The following is a 20,074-nucleotide window of genomic DNA, read 5'->3' on the forward strand; positions in this document are numbered from 1 at the left end:
AAGTAGATGCTCCTCTCAGCTCTTTGTCTGGTGCTGTAGGTGGTCCCGTCAGGCTGAATGGGCAAAGCACTTCTGGAGTTTTTTGATGGTAAAAATGCACTTTCTCATTGTACTGTGGGACTCTTTAAAACGATTCTCCAAATAGAAGCTGCCCAGGACCTTTTTCAAGCATTTATCATGCATTGTTACGGTAGTTTTCTTTAAATGCTTTGTTTGGTTACCACCTCCTTCATTTGAGGTGGTAAGCCAACATGCCTACAGTAGGCATAAAGTGAAAAAGATGGAATGTAACATCCACTGCTGCCTACCAATGTCTCATTTCTGCAGTGAAGTCTCTCTGGCAGGTTTTTAATTTTGGTGAAGGCCAGATATAATTGCTGCTCCAGCTGCGTTAAAAATATCTTTAAATATGTAGTCAGCCTCTCAATTTCCCTGCACAAACCAGCAGAACTTTAGCTTTAATCCCTGTACTGCAGAGTTGATTACTTGCATGTAAGTGTAATAATATGCAACCTCTGCCAGCATGCAGCATGTTTACACGGAGAAAATGCTTGTAGCTAACTCAAATGGTAAGATTTAATTGATAACAACGTCATTGTGGATTGGTTCATTTGTTTAGCTGTCCATGTGCAAAAAATTAGGCCTACACAGGTTTTCAGCATCATCATCTCTTAGTTTACAAACAATATAGAAACGGTTAACTGATGAACTTTAAAATTGCTGGTAGGCTTTTCGAACTGTACAAAATATCTGGTTTGGTAAGAGCTTCACCATGAAACCCTTTTCTATAAAGTAGAAGGAAAGTAACATAAATCTGCACAAGCACGAAACAAAGAGCTTTACACACATCTCCACCTAAAGCAAGACAATGCATGAAAGGTAGTGCATTTGCAGATTTTGAGAATTACCTGGTTTGCTTTACATCTTTGGGTTCAGGTGATTTTTGCTATTGTCATAGAAAGGCCTACACACATACAAGTGTATTTCTAAATGACAGCAAAGAGCTTCAAAGGAATTCAATTTGTGTTCCTGTTATTTGCAACTTGCCTGGCTAGTTCTGAACTTGCTTAGAGAAGGTGAACCCCACCCTGGTGGTGCAGGAGTGATTTTTCAGAGCTAATAAAGGAAGCTAATGAAAGCTGTCTCAAAGCAATTCAGTGTTAAACTAACCAGTGCTTCATTACTCTGTTTACAACCATAAGAAGGCATGTAGCCACCAGCCTGCAGCGGCTTGAAGCAATCAAAGTGTGTGACAAAGACAGTCTCCCCCCTTGCTACCACTTTTGTCCTCTGCACGTCCTGCTTTTCCCAGCCATTCACACAGGCATAATTGTCTCCTCTGTGAAGGACATGGAAGCTTTGACGAGCCCAGTTGCAGGTGACATCATCTGAAGCAGCTACGCTGCTGTCCTCAGCAAATCTCCATATAAAATTCTGGCCTGTTCACTCACCCATCTACAACAACCATTGTGAGGGTGTTTTAGTTTTATCTTAGCTTTGACCTTTGTCTGTGTTTGAATTACTAAGGATTACTGTGTTTTTCCTCAAAAACTAAGATGGAGTGTGCATTTGAGAAATAAGATTACTAAAAGGAAATGGGACCATTTAAAAATGACCGCTAATCCTTGCATAAAGTTGTGCAGGAATTGCATGAATTTAATACCATTCATCTCATTTAAACTTTTTTTTTTTTTTTTTTCAGACAGCCAAAATTAAAACTTAAGGTTTTGGTGAAAGTGAAATGACTTTGTGGAGTCCTACACAGGCAGACAATTACACATTTATGCACTCCATCCCTCCTTTTAAAGAAAGGTGATATGCAGCACCTTTAATGATTTATTAAGTAGCAGTGAAAATGTGATTTGGTGGCAGTTCCAGGGATTCGGGGTGTGGTAGCAGGTTTGGGCGTGATCCAGTATTCATAGCTGAATGCTGGCAGCGTGTGAATGTGTGGAAGTATAAATGTAATCATTCAGTCATACAGTTCAGTATACGTTAGTGAAGCTGTCTTTCAGGTGGATCCAACTGTCATATTGAAGTCTAATACTTGCCAAATAAACTCATATGATCTAAGAATTTAAGCAAACTGTTTGCCAGAGAGAGTGTGATTTGTATGTGATCCTTGAATTAGAATAACTTGTAAGGCATACTTTTATGTTTGTGGCTGATCTCAAGCCACATACATAAAACACGTTTAGGTAAAATGACAGTCCCCATCCTGGCCACTGTATTCAAGACAGTGGTGTAGGTGAGTGACATGGCAGCTTCCACAAACCAGTGCCCGCTCCTGTATATTTTTAAAGGATGAATGTGTAATCAGTGCTTAGTGTATATTTATTAGTCCAACATTTTTTTTTCTATTAAATATCCTCAGAAATTAATGCAGAAGCATGGTGTGAAAAACTAAATACAGACTGTGATTCAGTAGCTTGCAGGACCTTTAGCAGCAATAATATGATGTAAATTGCTGTAAGACTATCAGTCTGTTATCTGTGGAGGCCTTTTGGGCCACTCATCTTTATATCTTCAGATCTCAGCTGAAGGCATTGTTTTATGCACAGCTCTCAAGGTCTATAGTAGTTTAGTTGGGTTTTTAATTGAACCTTTGAAAAACCTTGGTGGTCACCGCAACGATCGGGGGACATGTGACTACAAAATAAGTTCAAAACATCACCCTTCTACCACTGTGCTTGATATGTTGGTGGGTATGAGGTGTTTGTGCTGATGTGCTGTGTTTGGTTTTCTCTAAATGTCCCGCTGTGCATCATGGTCAAACATCTCCACTTTGGTGTCTTTTATCCGAAGGACAAATTTCCAAAAGGCTTGGGGTTTAAGGTGCAACTTTGCAAACTGCAGCTGACTTTTCTCCAAGCAATATTTCCAAAAAAGCAATACTTGTTCAGTCTTTCGTAAATTGTACTCTCTCCAACTTTAACATTTTAAATGTTAACTGAAGTCTGAAGAATCTGATCTGGAGCTCTTGGGTTTTTGGTCATTCTGTGAGCACTGAGCTTATGATGATTTTCCTGGGACATCCCGTAAAGATTGATAGCTCTCCTGAATATTTACCGCTTTTAAATCCTCTTTCTTGCTGCAGAATAATAGACTTCAGATTGGTGGAAATGGCTTTAATAACTATTCCCAGATTTATGGGCAGCAACAGAAACTTCTTTAAGATTATTGCTGGTGTCTTGTGATAACATGCAACCGAGTGCTCCACACAAGCAAACTGCCAAAACATCTGCTTTCACAGAAGAGGTCACACTTGCTGATCTCTTGATTAAGTGCGTTTATTGAGAAACAATCTAGAGCTGCCCTCTTAACTCCTATTGAAGCAGTAAGGTTAATAAGTTCTTAATGTCAAATTCACCTACACAAAAATAGCACAATCACAGTAATATACTGTATATCTGGGACTATAAGCAGTAAAACAACAAAAAAGCTCTTTTTTTTGTTTTAATTACCTGTTATTGCTAAGATGTTGGCTAGTTATTTGTTCTAATACACAAGTTTGAATATAATTCTGAAAAAAAATTGAACATAACTGTGTATAATATTAATGCTGAAATCCTGCTGGCGCAGATGAAATGCAGAGTTAATTTAGGAAATGTCATCAGATTCCCAGGTGTGAGACAGTGCTGCAGGGTATTCAGAGAGACAGGATTACACACCCAATTAGTGAGTTAAATTATCTGCAACAAAGATACCCCCCCACCCACCCCGTGTGGCCTTGGAAACATGTAATTGGTTAAATACGGTAAATTTGACACTGAATTTAATCGATTTTCTGACTAGGATTACATATTGTGCATTAAGACAGCAACATGACATGAATACAATAGAGCACGAGCTTTAACTCTGAAAGGTAGCATGGGCTGGTGCACTCTTGCTTACACAGGGTTTGTATTTTGAGCATGGATGACATGCAGCAACACCAGCTTCTGTATCTCAGTTGCTCTTCTGAGGCAGATTTTTAAAAACATATTTACACTTAGGCTAACTGGGACAATTACATATCTGTAGAGTAAATAGGATTTGCAACTTTCAGGCTACATTTCAGTTACTTTCTACGTACTGTGCAGACAAACTGCAGTTAAAGCAGAACCTCATAATCTCCTGAAGCCACACACTGCTCCGGCTGCTCCTGCTATGTGGATCCATGACAGTTCTGTTTTAACCGCTTGGGTTTGTGATGTACAATGGATCCTCCTCTACTGCGTCAAATGGTGACCAGAGGAGAAGACAAAGTGCAGCCAAAACTGTCTGCTGAGGCTTTTTTGGTGTTCCCAAAATACCTCTGCACGTCAGTGCACTCTCAGCAGACACACAATGGCACGTGTCACAAAACAGTGAATGTGACACTGATCTGAGGCACCACACTCGGGCTTGACTGTTGTGGACTCTTCCACAAAAACGCTGTTTGGTCTGTGGGTTGTAGAAGGAGCATTTTTCATGCAGCTTATTGAAATTCAGAGTACTCACAGATTTTTTTTAAAGTCTTTTTTCATATATTTCAGTGCTATGCACTGATAACGTAGCACTAGGATCTCATAAAAATTCTGTGGCTACAAACAAAATCAGTCGCCTGAAAACTGATGCAGTAAGAAATCTGAGAACCTGAGAAGCTTTAATCAAAACAGTCAAATGAAAAAGCGTCCCAGCAAGCGAAGCATCTTTTGCCTGTGTACACATCTGTGACCATTTTGTTCATTATTCACCAACATTGCATGACCTTCTTACAGGACATTACCTCTCCTCCCTCGCCTCCATCTGGCCGTGTAATCCTGCAGCCGTGGCGTTGGTGTCAGTGCTGGGATCCACTGTCACACAGGCGGACACAATGGTTGCACTGTAGTCCCTTCACAGTATTGTTTTCCCCCGAACTCAGAGGCACAATAAGGCCCTTATCCACTCAGGACTGGCAAGCCTGCTGTCAGGTGCTTTTCTCCCAAGCTTGTTCGTGAGCTGAACCCATGAAGAGAATTTGTCTAAAGAACCGCTTGGAAAAAGTGTCTCTTTTGGTTCATATTGAACATGCGCAGAACATAGACTGAAATTACTCTGGTTTTTTTTATGTTGTAGAAGCTGAAACCTTACATAAGAACATCAGATCCTGACTGATAAGCCCAGAAATTGTTTAGTGAAAAATATGAGCATGTTAAAAGGAGACGTCTGGTAGAGCCTTACTCATATAATGTGAAACGTGTGTGTGTATATATATATATGAAACATAAACAGGTTTGCCAAACATTTCAACTTTCATTTCTCATTTATTTATTTACTCTTGCAGTTGAAGAGCATTTCCGTTAAACCTTCTTCTTTTCTTTTTACATTTTTATTATCAGCCATTAAAAAAAGTTGTCTGAAATGGGGAAAAATGGCAAACATATCAGATTTAGGGATCACATTTGGAGGGTTGTCTTTAATCCTATTTTCATCTATCTAGTAGACAGTGTAGTGGTAAGACTGCACACACCCCCCCCCCCAGTATCCAGTAAGGGTCCTGGCTAGACCCCCATGTTGAAAACCAAAACCCTGGAATGGCGTGGCCACGTGTATGTGTGTGTGTAATCATTGTGTATGTGACGAATAAAGCTTGGTTGTTGTTGTTTTTAATTCATAATTATAGTTATTTTTTTCAGTAAAATAGCCCTATTTCTTAGAATTGTCTCAAAACCAATGGAAGGAAGTTTCTCCAAGATTAGATGGTCAAGATCAGTACTTATTCTATGTTGGGCTGTAAGTGACAGTTTCCCACTACTATGGTTTAAAAGAGAAATTCCTCTCTCGCCCTGCGAGGCGGTTTTTATCCTTAAAGCTCGGGTCCTCTACCCAGAGGCCTCGGAGCTTGAGGGTCCTGTGCAGTATCTTTGCGATTCCTAGAACTGCCACTTGCCCTGCTCAGGTCCTCCACTGCACCGAGGGCTCCGAATATCGCTTGGACCACTGTTGCCTTCACCTTCCACATCTTGAGTTCTTCTCTCAGCCCTTGACATTTCTTGAGCTTCTCCTGTTCGTTCTTCTTGATGTTGCTGTCATTCGGTATAGCTTCTTTGCTTAGCATTTTAACAGCGCCCTGTTATCAATCAACCGACCTGCCTGCCTACATACCAAACTGACTGACTGACCAACCATTAAATAAGTGCTGCCGTTTGTGTTTGTCCTTGAATTCACGCCCTCTGTGGATATGTGGTGCATGTGCTGTACTGTTCTTTCAACAAAGAAAGAAATGCTCATTTTAAATGCACAATGAGCACACACAGTGCTACTGTCTACCTTGTCTTACTCCTCCACACTCGCATTACTCTAGTTAATCCCTGCCAGATTTCAGTTGGCCAAAACCACAGCAGTTCTGTCATGCGCTCACACAGACACACTAAAGCACAGATTCACCCAGCTGGCATATTTTACAGATCAAAATACTGGGTCACAATAGGATCCAGAGTGTTGACCCTGTCCCTGCAGATCCACACATCTATTGCTGATGTGATTATGTTTAATCCACTATGTCCCTGTGATCTACCTATTGAAAAAGAACAACGTGTGGCTTGTAGACAGATTTAAGATGAATTTTGGTTAAGATGAACAGTTTGAACCACAGCTTTTGCATGCCTTTTTTTAATGTCATGCAGATGTGTGTTGTTAATGAGAAGGTGCCATAATATCCCTGTACAGCACTTTGATCTTCTGTTTACTTTCTTGTGTAGCATGATTGTGCTAACCTATACAGAAGTGCAGAACTAATTACTCTCTTCAACCTCAAGTGGTCTTGGCAGATGGCTGCCCTGAGGCTGGTTCTGCATAAAGGAGAGATGGTTTTCTGGAGACATCTCTCCTTCTGGAGATTTGTGATGAGTGTTTTTCTAATTGGTCATATTACAGTGACCTGCAACCCAGGTGAGACATGGTGCTGAAAGAATCCTGGCCTAGAAGGGTCAGAATTTGTGTGACGATGTAATGCATCCCTTTCACATTTCTGATGGCTTTTTTTTTCTCTTTGTATTAACTGAAAGGAGCATTTTGCCCGAGTCATATAGAACTTTTAGCACTATTGTACACGGAAACAAGGAAACCTGGCAGAGCCTAATCACTGTTTCTGGATTTTCTGCAGGATTCGTCCTCAGCTGGCCAGGGAGAAGATTGAGGGATGTCACATCTGTACGTATGTGATGCCTGGAGAGCCTCAGGTGATCCTGGGGAAAGACAAGGCCTTCACCTATGACTTTGTGTTTGACATGGACTCGCAGCAGGAGACCATCTACGGTACCTGCACAGAGAAGCTGATCGAAGGCTGTTTCGAGGGCTACAATGCCACTGTGTTTGCATATGGACAGGCAAGTCTTTGTCCTTGGTGTCAAAACTGCAGCACTGCTGGTGTTCCTGGTCCCTGGTCTTTTATGCACAATACTCTCTTGTTAACTAATATATTTGGCTGTTAAAATCTGCATTTGAAATCATGTGAGCTCCTCCGACCCTCTTTATCTGACTTATAATCTTGCAAGTTGATACTCAGAAAAAAAAAAAAGGCCTGTTTCCACTGCTCAAAAACTGATTTGTGCTCATTTGTGCATCTGCATCATAACTGGAAAAAGTGCAGTAAAATAGACATTTTTCTATGATTTGCAGTTAAAAAAAAATCTTATTCATCTTATACTGGTTCTTTACGCTGGTCTTTTTATTTAAAGATTTGGCCATGTTTACTGTTTACATTCATCACAAATGACAAACTAAGAAAAAGAAAAGCAGAATATTTCCATTGCATTGAGTATTTGCCACTGATGTTTACATAATCACTGCCAGCGATACTGCCATTATAAAGCTTTGTAAGGTATTGATAACTTTGTTTTATTCCTTAGCCATAAAAGGCTGATGGGGGTATTGTTGTCACCCCACTGGCAGGCGGGTGGCGGGGACACCCAAATTTGCAAAGTGCAATAACTGGAGAATCTGCGAATATGGGATTTTGAAATTGATACCATAGGAGCATCTGCTAAAAGTGTTGGACAAGATTAAATCCCAGTGGCCTTGACAACAAGGTCAAATATCAAGTTTTCTGAAAATCTTGTGAATGCAATAAAACGAGAACATGGTGACGAAGGATTTTGAAATTGATGCCATGGGTATATGTGCTAGGATGCTGAGTGGTAGCACCGACGGCAACCAGTTGCATCGTCAGCTGTAAAATCAAACACTGAAAAAAAAATTAGTGGTGATGGCTATACATTCTTGTCGTTAAATCTATCCACAAAGTACCAAGAAATCTAACCTGAAAAGTCACAATTTGGCTTGTTACTTTTTAACAAAGGAAGCTTTATGCACAATAAATTGAAATTTTGCAGACAAAACTTGATGTTTTGATGTTGTTTTTTTTCCTTGTCTTTTTAAACTGTTACATAAAGCACAATCATTTTTAACTTTGTGCCAAATATTTGTTGTCTACCTCAAAACCTTTCAGATATTAGATTGTTGTTGGACTTTTTATTTTAACACGCTGGGGTTGGTGAAATTGTTTTTGTAAATTTTTACTGTTTTAAAAATGTATTTTTAAAATTTTACCTGAAGTAAGTAGTTCTCACTTTCACTCATTTTCAATATCATGTTTAATTGATACTAAAAACGAGTTCCAGCCTTTTAAAAATGTTTTTCTTTTTCAGCATTTCCATTACATGGAAATAACCTGTAGTTTCTGGTCCCCCCTCATCCCCCCTACAACTCAGGTTTCTTTAGCAGCAGAGCTTCTGCTGCATACGATTCAGTAGAGAAGTGAAGCGCACACACAGATATACATCTTTAATGTGTGTCCATATTAACCTGGATCTCCCTAGTAACAGCTTCTCTCAATGTTGGCCTACTTCTCAAAGCACATCCACACATTAAGCGCACACAGCGGTTGGTTTGTCCCAGATCAGATCTGCTTGCCTCTTAGGCTTTAGAGGCACTAATCTAGATTTAGACCGACCCACTCGGCTGCATCACAAGAACTCAGCTAGACTGGGTTACAGAAATAAACAGACGGCACTGATGTTGAGGAAAGAATAAATCAGTGATATTTAAAGCACTTTTGAATCTTCAGTGCCCTGGCTTAGTTTTAAGAAACTGTGTGAAATACAGCAGAATGTTTTATGTTTTTGTCAGTAGGATTGTAAAACTCACTGAGCAAATGCAGCCACAAGATGGCACTTTTCAGAGTTGCAAAGTTTACCTGGACTAGAACCTGCTTCATTTATAGCTCCAATGTAAATACACTGCTCATTTTGTAGAGTAAAACGTAATGGATTTTTTCCAGTGCTTTCAGAATTAGTTAACAGACACTGTGCAAACTGAGCTCTGCTAACACTGAATCTTTGCAAGCATCTACAGAGGCACCATGCTAATGCAAAGCCAAAAAGGTTTCTATTGTTAACTGATAATTATGCTGCAGTGCATTTCAGGTCATTTTACAGAGTGACAGGTTACTTTACATAAAGAACTGAGTAATGTGTAATACATTAGTTTTTGAGGGCCATCCTCAACAATGGTTACCACTTAAGATGATTTGGTCCTCAGAGGTTTAAAAATATGAACAGAGCAAGATTTCTTTTCTTATTTGTTTTTGTTTTTTCGAGGTTTTTTTTTTCTTCTTTTTTTTCATTGGGCTCATCCATTATCGATGCTCACACTTGAATGTTTAATGCTAATTTCAGCATTCTGGTAAATGTCCAGAAAGAGGAAACACCAGTGGAAAACATGACATGTGCACAAAAAAGCTCCCTACTGTTTAAAGAAATCAGCCAAAGTGCTCTGTGAGCTCAAAGTGAAAACTGCTAAACAGATATGTGAAGTTAACAGTTATTGGAGATGCTTTACTTCTGCTTTACTAAGTAGCAAGTAGTAACAGCTCTTTATCACACAACATAATACGTTACTAGCAGTACAGAAGGAAAATGAAACTGATCGCAGCTGACAGCATTACAAGTTTAAAACAGGACACACTGTAATAAAATAAAAGCGATAAATCAGTCTAGTAAAAATGTTTCTCAGAACTAAAAGTTCTGCAAATTTTGACATTTGAAAGCTTTCCGTGGTCATCAGGAAGGCCAGTCTGAATGCCATGTGTGCGGTTATTATATTTATTCTTCCCTTTCCATCCAGACTGGTTCAGGGAAGACGTACACCATGGGGACTGGCTTCGATGTCAACATAGCAGACGAAGAGCTGGGTATCATCCCCCGTGCTGTCCACCACCTCTTCAAGGGCATTGAAGAGCGCCGGCGGACCGCCCAGGAGCAGGGACGTCCTGTACCAGAGTTTAAAATCAACGCACAGTTCCTCGAGGTACACACCCACTTTCCAGCTTTTTTTTTTTTAACCTGTTTTTTGTTGTTGTCAAAATTTAACCCAGTAAATGAAAACACACATTTCTTAAACTTTCCAGTGTCATGGGTCAGGCTAATATTGTTGACACCGCTGGTTTAACAGGCTTTGACATGGTGCTCAGTCATTTGAAAATATCCACACTGCCACTGCAGCAGCTGTCGTCGGTGGGATTAGGAGGTGTTATGGGGCAGGTTGGGGGTGATAGAAGGTCTGTCTCTGGATAGAGAGAGTTAATAGGGATGATGTGACTTGACAGTTGTGCTAGGCCATCAGGCTCATCTTGAGCTGGGGAGGCAGTATAATGGTGATGGTCACACACGGCAAATAAGATGTCGTTTTAGATCTAAGGCTTCAAAAGTTACTAGATGGTGCAGATTACCTTAAAACTACTGGTAGCTGCTTTAAGTTTAACAAAAAAGAGAGAGAATGAAAGCTCCAAGCTGTTTGGCAGTGGATGAGATGTCTATATATCATTTAGACCCAATATTGTGAAACGTATACTGCTTTTTTTCTCAGTCATTTAGTGGTTCAAGAGATATTTTCTAAAAACGTTTTAATATGTAGCTAATGAAAAGCTCTGTTTTACTGCCATAATCAAAATGAGAGCCGAGCTGATTTAAAATAGCTGATTCTGTTATTTGAGTCACCTTCAGTGATCACAGTGTGCTAAAAGCAGTGACCTTAATGAGCAGTGAGTCTTTCACTGTACACTCATTGCTTTCACCTCTCAGGGCTGTTTACTGTACGGGCTGCTGTAACTTATTGTTTGGCCTGTACACAGTATGAAAGACATAACACCCACTGGCATTTTTGCAATTTGTAAGTTATTCAACTTTTCCGTTCTGATTTTTACATAATGAGACGCTTGATCTCAGAATCTCTTCAAGAGATCTGAGAACAGCAAACATTGATAATAATATAGGGTAGTAGACAGAAGCGACACAGCAATCACAGAATAATCTTTTGTTCCTGCTAGTTTGAAATATTTTCTTGCGTCTTCCTGCAGCTTTACAACGAGGAAGTTCTGGACCTCTTTGACTCAGCTCGAGACATGAAGCAGAAATCTCACATTAAGATCCATGAAGATGCCAACGGTGGAATCTACACAGTGGGAGTGACCACACGGACGGTGTCCTCCGAGGCTGAGGTAACACAGATTATGTGTTGCACTGTTATGCAGGTGTTCAGCGCGACATCATTGATTTCCCTTTAAGCATCAGTTTATTCTAAAACAAAACATCCCCAAGACAAAATGTGTGTAGGTTGGTATCAAAGATTTACTCAGTACTCTTGGGTATAAACCTTTGCACTGCTACAAGCGTTACTGGAGTAAAGCTTCATATATTCAGTATAAATATATTTTTAGCACTGCACTTTGTTTTGTGACTTTGCTGTTGTTTTTTGCACCAAATGTTTCAAAGTGGGTTCAACCATTGTATTAATATTTAATGCTCTGTCTGACTCTGTAGATGATGCAGTGCCTGAAACTGGGGGCTCTGTCTCGCACCACAGCCAGCACTCAGATGAACGTCCAAAGCTCCCGATCTCATGCCATCTTCACCATCCACCTGTGCCAAGTCCGCGTCTGTGCCTCTGACAATGTACGTCAATAAATCACTGCAAATCATGTCTGTTAGATCTTATCAATAATATCATTTCTTTCCTTTTTTTTTTCTCCTTTTTATTATCAATGATTGTTGGGGGTAAAAAAATCTGTGTGTACATGCTGCTGTCACTGAGTGTATTTACATGCATGATTTTTACACAGCAAGAAAATGACACTGATAATCGAGTCACCAACGGTAACTCTGAGATGGACGAGTATGAGACACTGACGGCCAAGTTTCACTTTGTGGACTTGGCCGGTTCGGAGCGGCTGAAAAGAACCGGAGCGACGGGTGATCGAGCCAAAGAGGGCATCTCCATTAACTGTGGACTGGTGAGTCTGCCTGTTCTTGCACCAGGATTTGTGAGGCAGCAAAGACTTCAAAGTCTAATGATATACTACCATCTGGTGGCAGACTTTACATATATACTTAAATTCAAAAATGAATTCAAAAATGAATGAATTATGAAGTATTTCCAGCTGAACAAAGTCAGCACAGTTAAAGTGACCAGGGGTCCCACGTTGTTCCACACAAACATGCTGTTTCTGGGATGTGGCCACCCAAATCGCAACTAAAAAAAAAAGTAGTGCTAAAAGTGTTAACTGTAACTCTACAAATGGACTGATAGCAAATTGTTGCCTCTCTATGACATCCTGTCTCCCTTTGTCTCCTGTCTTTTTGACCAGCTCGCCCTGGGGAATGTAATCAGTGCTCTGGGTGACCGGAGCAAGCGGGCCTCACATGTGCCTTACAGAGACTCCAAACTCACCCGACTCCTGCAGGACTCATTAGGAGGAAACAGGTCAGAGGACCACAGATTTGAGCTTTTTCCTCATAAAAACATTTTGTCTTGATTTGTTTCTGATACGGCAACGATTTCAACCGAATATCATCAAACAACAGTATAAGATGATGAGAACCAGTGCTGTTACAGTATATTTAATTAAAACTGAACTAAAACTAGATGTGGGGGGAAAAGCAATTAAAATAAAAGCTAGACTTGTTTAAAAGAATTGAAACTACCTGGAACAATTTTGAGAACTTGGAAATAAAAATAAAGATATAGAGAAAATATCCTTAGTTTTAGTGTTTGTTAGTTTGGAAAAAAAATTCTTAGAGCTTGCCTGAGTCAGTGATGAATGTGTGCATGCAATAATGATTAAAGCCACTAAAAACTAACACTGAAACAAATAAAAACTAAACTAAAACAAGATAATCCACCATGGAAACTAACTAAAACTAAATTGAGTTGAAGATGAAAAGTCAAAATGGAAAAAAACAAAACCCACCCCAGCTAATTAGATGGATATAAAACTGTTAACTGTGGGAGATGCCTGGGTGTGGATACCCACACACTAGATTTTTCTGCATAATTTCCTTCTCTGACCTCACCAAACAATTTCCATTAGTGAGAACATCTCAAACATTTTATCTCTTATGTTAATGTAAGAAATAACTACTAGGTGCAGTGTCCCACAGTGTCATAATTCCAATACTGTGTGGAAATCATGTGTGAAAATAATTTATGAAATGTCACTTTCTTCTTTCTCAGCCAAACAGTGATGATTGCATGCATCAGTCCATCTGACCGTGACTTCATGGAAACTTTGAACACATTAAAGTACGCGAACAGAGCGCGGAACATCAAAAACAAGGTGATGGTGAACCAGGACAAGGCCAGCCAGCAGATCAGCGCTCTGAGGACGGAAATAGCTCGACTGCAGATGGAGCTCATGGAGTACAAGACGGTGAGAAGACGGGAGGAATTTAAAGGACAGGGATGAGCCTTATGAAAAATGGAAGAAGAAAAAACCCACGTGACATGTCAAAAAAATGTAACTTTTTACAACAAACTATATTGTTTTTGCCCCCCCTGCAGGGTAAACGTTTGGTGGGTGAGGACGGTGTGGAAAGCTTGAGTGACATGTTCCACGAAAACTCCATGCTGCAGACAGAGAACAGCAACCTGAGGGTGAGGGTGAAGGCCATGCAGGAGACCATCGATGCCCAGCGGGCACGACTCACCCAGCTGCTCAGTGACCAGGCCAACCAGACCCTCGCCCGTGCAGGTATGCATCAAACTTATGAATTAGTTTAAGTAGAGTTGTTGGGTTTTTGTTTTTATATTGTGCCGCTCTAGTCAGAGTTAATGCATGATGTGCCTTTTTTCCCTTCATTACTCTTATCATGTTTCTCTTACAGGTGAAGGAGGCACAGAGGAAATTGGAAACATGATTCAGAGTTACATTAAAGAGATTGAAGACCTTCGGTAAACGAATTCAGATTTATTTCCTTGTTCATTTTTTACCTTTTCCTGTATGTTTTTGCCTCCTGTACTCATAAACATTAAGACTACCTCATTCTTTTAACAGTCACTACCCTGAAATGTTTGATGACATGTGAGATCACAGTTCAAGTGTTTTGGTCTGGACTTTTGATCCCAGTCAATATAACACTTGTGAAACCTTCCCAGGATCTCAGTGCGGACCAAACTCCAGAGCTTTTTCTGATCTCAGTCTGGATGAAACTAAACCGTCATTTCTTTTTCTGCAACAAAAACAGACTTGGGATGGTTCAAACATTTAGACTAAATACTAAAATACAGTAGACACGGATAAAATGAAAAGGTAGAGATGAAATTAGCACGGGAGAAGAGAACTTTTTATTGAAATATTTTGTAATGATGTTATAAATAGTAGGCTGGAAAAAATAGAATTAGCCACACTGGTGACACGGTATCTTCAGAGGGGAAAGCAATGTTGTCTGAAACTGCAGCAGTGCACAAACGGTGCACACAGTTGTAATAAAATCATTCTGTTCATTGATTTAAATGGCGATAAAAATACTTAAACAACCTGTTTAAAAAGATTCAACCTGATTATATGAAATATGAAGTGTTTTAGTGGACTTTCATAATTGGCAATGAGACTGAACATTGTTATTTCGGCTCCTCTCTTTAGGGGGCACCACAGTGGGGTTGAATATCTACAGTGTTAAACACAAGCCTTGTTTTAAGCCTTTAAACACATTTATATTACAGATGAAATTCATTTGTAAGGGACCAAATCTAGAGACACGGTGAAGGCTCTGTATTACAATCTGTCGGTGTCTTGATGCTATCCTCAGGGCAAAACTCCTGGAGAGCGAGGCTGTCAGTGAGAATTTGAGGAAGAATCTGTCCCGTGCCTCCAACCGTCAGTCGTTCTTTGGAGGGTCCAGCTCCTTTTCCTCCACTCTTCTGGCCCCCGAGAAGGAGACTGCTGACATTATCGAACTCGCTAAGAAAGATCTGGAGAAACTGAAGAAACGAGAAAAGAAGAAGAAGAAAAGGTAACTGTGACAATAAACAGAGCGGAGTTCTTGTTTTTAAATGGTTTTGAGGATTGGCTCTGTTGAATGTTTTATTACAGTCGTGCATATATTTGAGTGAGTTTCATACTGGAATGGCATTTTTATTTATCCTAAACCATTCATAATTTTCCAAAGGCATGATTGCTTTACCCAGAGGTCAGTTTGACTTGTTTCAAAGGTTCGTCTTTGTATATTGGAACGAGGACACTTAAAAGTCACAAATAACTTATTGAATAATTTATAAACATTTGACTTCATTTATACACATAAACCCATCAGCTTTATGTTTTCAGTCGTTAGTTCTCTGGTAGTGCTGTACTGTCGCTGCACTGTAAATTTCAGTGCAAGCAAACACAGCAGATTGATCGCAGGCTCAGGTTTTATTTTATTTTTTAACTCAGAGCTGCCCCGGGGGCACTTTGGGGGCTGAAAGGTGGATTAAAGGTGTGGTTTTCAGTGCAGAGCTTCCTCTGACCAGTCTTCCCTCCATTCTTCCTTTGTTCATCTCTTGCTTCCTTCTCTCGTTTGACCCTCCCTGAAGACTCCAGCTGCTGTTGGAGGAGAGAGAGAGGGAGGAAAGGGAGGAGGTGGTGGTGGAAGAGGTTGAGGATGCCAGGTTTGTCAGAGCTTCCACCCTCCTGTTGCCATTCCCATGCTTCCCCATAATTCAGCACTTTATTTTAATTTTATTGTTTATGTTTGGGCAGGTATTTCCCTGCTCTGACGTGAAACATACTACTGTCAAAGCACATCACCTCCCTGAAACACAGTTTTGCCACTTAATAAGCTTTAATCTCCTATTTTCAAACAATCTAAGGCTGGATGACAAAAAATCTGTATTAATCTTTTATTTTCTTTTTGATCACTTTACCCGGGTGGTTTTTGTGTGAAATGCTACCTTAGCATTGCTAACCCCCTGAGTTTGGATAAAATATTTATCCAACAGATCTGCTTCATGGATTTGGTTAAAACATTTATTTTTCGTACTGCATTTTCCTTCCATGCTTCTTTACTTTGCCAGTTTTGACCAGCCTGATGAGATGCCTCCCTTCTTTTGTTTAAAAATACTGTCTTTTGCACAATCAAGCTTATAAAATTGGAGCAATCCCAACTTATATTTTGTGGTCTTATCTAAGTCTCACTGTGTAAGACTTGTTTATGTTTTCTCACAGAGACGAGTGTCTGCAGAGATCGAGTCATTGGAAACTAAACCTTGCATTGTGGTGAAACCAGTCAAAAAGCTTCTTTGCCAAAAAGACAGTGTAACCTCCCTGATGTTAAAGATGCCATGCACAGATATGTTACTTACTACTGCGTTTATCCAGAAAATGAACGTTTCTTTATTGCCAGCAGATTAACGTGCAATCCACTTCCTGCAGAAAAAGCTTCCAAGTTCTCTTCTTACATTACAAATGGAAAACTGATTACAACGTCTTTTAAATCTTTCAGCGTCAACAAAGAAGAAGTTCCTGACAATGAGCAAGAAAAGGGTACAGAGAAGGAAATGACAGAGAGGGCCAGTGAGGACACGGAAATGGTATGACGGACTCCATTATGTTCCTCCATTATTTATATAATCAACCTCGTATATACAGTGTACTAACTAGTACTTTGAAATAAAAAGGTATATTTGTTTTATGCTGTAGGAGGTCCAGGATGGCAGTGACCATGAGGAGGGAGAGGAAGAGGAAGAAGAGGAGGAGGAAGAGATGGATGTAGAGGAGAGCTCTGATGACTCTGACTCAGAGTCGGATGAAAAAGGTATCCTGCATGAATTTTTCTTTTTATTGATTTAATGAAACTGTCTTTAAAGTGTCACATGTAAGCTTCGACCCCCTTTTTTCCCCCATTCAGATGGAAGATTTTGAGCCAGCTGGTTACACGAGATCTCGTTTAAATTCAGTACATTAGCAACTGAAAACAGACATGTTATGAACCCTGTTTAAATGTGTTTGAAGTTCTCTTTATACTTGTGAGCCTCACTCATAGGCCGGCCATCTAAATCATTAAACCTTTGAGAACCCACTGTTCATGTGATAGTTTTCTTCTGAGTGACCTGAGAATTTTCTCTCATTCTGTTCATTCTCATTCAGGTGCTTATTACCTTTACCAAGAAAGTGACGTTTTTGGTGGCATTTGCACGTGCCTATACACACAGTAGCTCAAGGTTTTGAATGAATTTTGATCAAACTTTGTTGGGATAGAGTAGGGTCATGTTAACTATCCACTGAAACTTGCCTTACATCCACCAAGGTCTTTAAAGTCAGCTTAGGGCTGTGCGATATGACCAAAATCTTATATCCCAATATAAGAATTCTATCATCCCGATAATGATACAAATCACAAAAATGTAAAATTTTCTGTAAAGTCTGTGAATCTCGGGCAGCTTGTCTTGCAGGAAGTGTTTCCAGCTGCGCGTCATGTAGCTGGACTCCAGTGTTTTAACAGATGCATGAAACGATACATTTTTAGACATAAGTTGTAAAGGCCGCCGTTTTCTTTGTGAGTATTTATTACACAGCGTGCTGCGGGGAAAAGCCTGTTCTAACGTTTGAGTCTAAGGTTTATTTTTTACCACCTGGCGGCTCTTTTTTAATTCTCATCCGTTAATAATCTGCTCTTTCACGTGATTCAGTTTATTTTGAAAAGTCTCAACAGGATCTTGAGCTTTATTGTGAAAGGTTTATGTGGAACATTAACAAGCGGACACGCGATGCTGTTACCGTCGTTGTTGCTAACCACAACGCATAAAAACAGGCGCTTGTCCGTCGGTAGTGTGGTTATATTAAATATAAGAGAAAGAGAGAACTTTAAGAAATTAATATAGCCACTACAGTGACCATCACAACGATGAAAAAATATTGCCGTAAACAGTTTATTTTGCGACACCACAAAACAAATGATAGCGTAAAATGAAACGATAGACGTTTTTATGTCGTCATCCGATATATATCGTTATATCAAACAGCCCTAAGTCAGCTTAATGATTTGTTGGCCTTACAAAGTGTGTTTTTATAGGCGTGATCTGTATTGTGAACATACAGAATGTACCGTTTACAGATTTAAAATATCATGCCACATTTGACCTCTGACCTCACTTTCAAGGTCAATCATTTATTTTAAAATCATAGTGATAATAATGCTACATAGAGCTGTCTAAAACGCTTTCATACTGTCATTGTTTGTATTGACAACATAAAGGAATATCGGGAAGAATATATGGGAATTCTAAATCTCGCGTTATAGTTTGTATCCAAATATCATGCCACATTTGACCTCTGACCTCACTTTTACATTACACATCTGCTTTTCTTTCAAGTTGAAGAAAGTATTTCCAAGTCAATAAATCCATGTAAATGAAAAATTGTACTGAGAATTATGTCAGGTTTATTAAAGTGAGCTTCAACAGGACAAATACCATTTTAAAAAGGCTGCACTTTGTAGTGCAGTAAAAACAGCTGCAAACTTTTTAATCTATGTTTAAAAAGAAGAAATTGAATATAAAGAAAATACAATGCTATTCCCTTAAAAGTAAACATTGTGCAGACAATGAACTGCCTTGGTGGGGGTTTGTGCTCACAGTGCTTCTTGTAAGGAGCATTTTTTGTTTTTAGGCTTCCAAACAGATACAAATTGTAATATTAGACAGTGTAAAAATTCAAGTACAAACTCCTGGTTACGTCCTGTTTTTCTGGGTTTTACATGGCTCATTATAGAATATACTGCCCTTCATGCATATACTCACTCCCAGACTTTGAGGGGTATATGCATGAAGGGCAGTGAGCAAAACAAAAATGTCTGCTTACATAAATTAAGACCCAATTACTCAATTAAAAAAACTGGTTTACAAAAACATAATTTGATGTAATTGCTTGTGATGGTCTTTAGGCTCTGCCTAAAACTTCTTTAGGTTTAGCATTTCATGTTTTCAGGTGGGCAAAAACACCTTTTCTAAGATAAAATATGAAGTAGTACAAATTAATTTTCTTTCACTTCTTTTCAGTTTTCAAGTTGAACTTGGGACTAAACAAATTAAACCTGACTATGTGTAATCCAAGATTATTTAAATGGATCTTCTAACAACAATATACAAGAACTGCTTGAGATTTATGCCTGTACCTGTGGATGTCGATACTTAATCAGCTCGTCGGTGTCTCACAGAGAATTACCAGGCAGATCTGGCCAACATCACCTGTGAGATTGCCATTAAGCAGAAGCTGATTGATGAACTGGAGAACAGCCAGCGGCGTCTACACACACTGAAACAGCAGTACGAACAGAAGCTGATGATGCTGCAGTGCAAGATCCGAGACACCCAGCTGGAGAGGGACCGCGTCCTCCAAAACATGAGTAAGACGGCGAGGGAAGTGGGAGGTCACATATCAGTCAGAGGGGAGAGCACTGCAGTGTGTGACATAATTTATTTACATGTGCTCTGACAGTTTGGATAAAATCATCCACCAGGAGGCACTTGTGGGTTTGGTTCATCATATCTCTGCCTCTGATCAGCTTATTTCAATCTCAAACAGAAAGTATATACTTATTTGATCTGAGCCTTTGTTTTTCTTTAGCAATGGAAAAACCTGTTTATGAACGTGTGCTGGCAGACGGGGACAGTTAATACATCAAAGTTTGTCTGAGACGGATTTTAAAAGAATGGATTTTAAAGCCAGACTTATTAGTTTTGTTAAAAAAAACACACACACACACACACACACACACACACACACACACACACACACACACACACACACACACAC

At 39.6% G+C, this 20,074-nt stretch overlaps 1 protein-coding gene across 7 annotated transcripts in view; it reads left to right on the forward strand.

The window, feature by feature from the left end:
* Positions 1 to 20,074, forward strand: part of kif21a (kinesin family member 21A) — a 53,996-nt gene that overhangs the window by 13,428 nt on the left and 20,494 nt on the right. For 4 of the 7 annotated variants that reach the window (XM_042226102.1, XM_042226103.1, XM_042226104.1 and 1 more), the window contains exons 2-15: positions 7,112 to 7,334; positions 10,132 to 10,314; positions 11,363 to 11,503; positions 11,826 to 11,957; positions 12,125 to 12,295; positions 12,650 to 12,765; positions 13,516 to 13,711; positions 13,843 to 14,032; positions 14,166 to 14,232; positions 15,090 to 15,293; positions 15,856 to 15,930; positions 16,764 to 16,851; positions 16,961 to 17,075; positions 19,476 to 19,664. In XM_042226102.1, the coding sequence (XP_042082036.1) occupies positions 7,112 to 7,334; positions 10,132 to 10,314; positions 11,363 to 11,503; positions 11,826 to 11,957; positions 12,125 to 12,295; positions 12,650 to 12,765; positions 13,516 to 13,711; positions 13,843 to 14,032; positions 14,166 to 14,232; positions 15,090 to 15,293; positions 15,856 to 15,930; positions 16,764 to 16,851; positions 16,961 to 17,075; positions 19,476 to 19,664 (2,090 nt within the window). The remainder of the gene's footprint in view (positions 1 to 7,111; positions 7,335 to 10,131; positions 10,315 to 11,362; positions 11,504 to 11,825; positions 11,958 to 12,124; positions 12,296 to 12,649; positions 12,766 to 13,515; positions 13,712 to 13,842; positions 14,033 to 14,165; positions 14,233 to 15,089; positions 15,294 to 15,855; positions 15,931 to 16,763; positions 16,852 to 16,960; positions 17,076 to 19,475; positions 19,665 to 20,074) is intronic. The other 3 variants (XM_005935595.3, XM_005935598.3, XM_005935597.3) reach the window with 1 other exon arrangement.

The sequence above is a fragment of the Haplochromis burtoni genome, unplaced genomic scaffold (genome assembly GCF_018398535.1).
Source record: "Haplochromis burtoni strain Fernald_Lab_line unplaced genomic scaffold, NCSU_Asbu1 Contig_197, whole genome shotgun sequence".
Taxonomy (NCBI): domain Eukaryota; kingdom Metazoa; phylum Chordata; class Actinopteri; order Cichliformes; family Cichlidae; genus Haplochromis; species Haplochromis burtoni.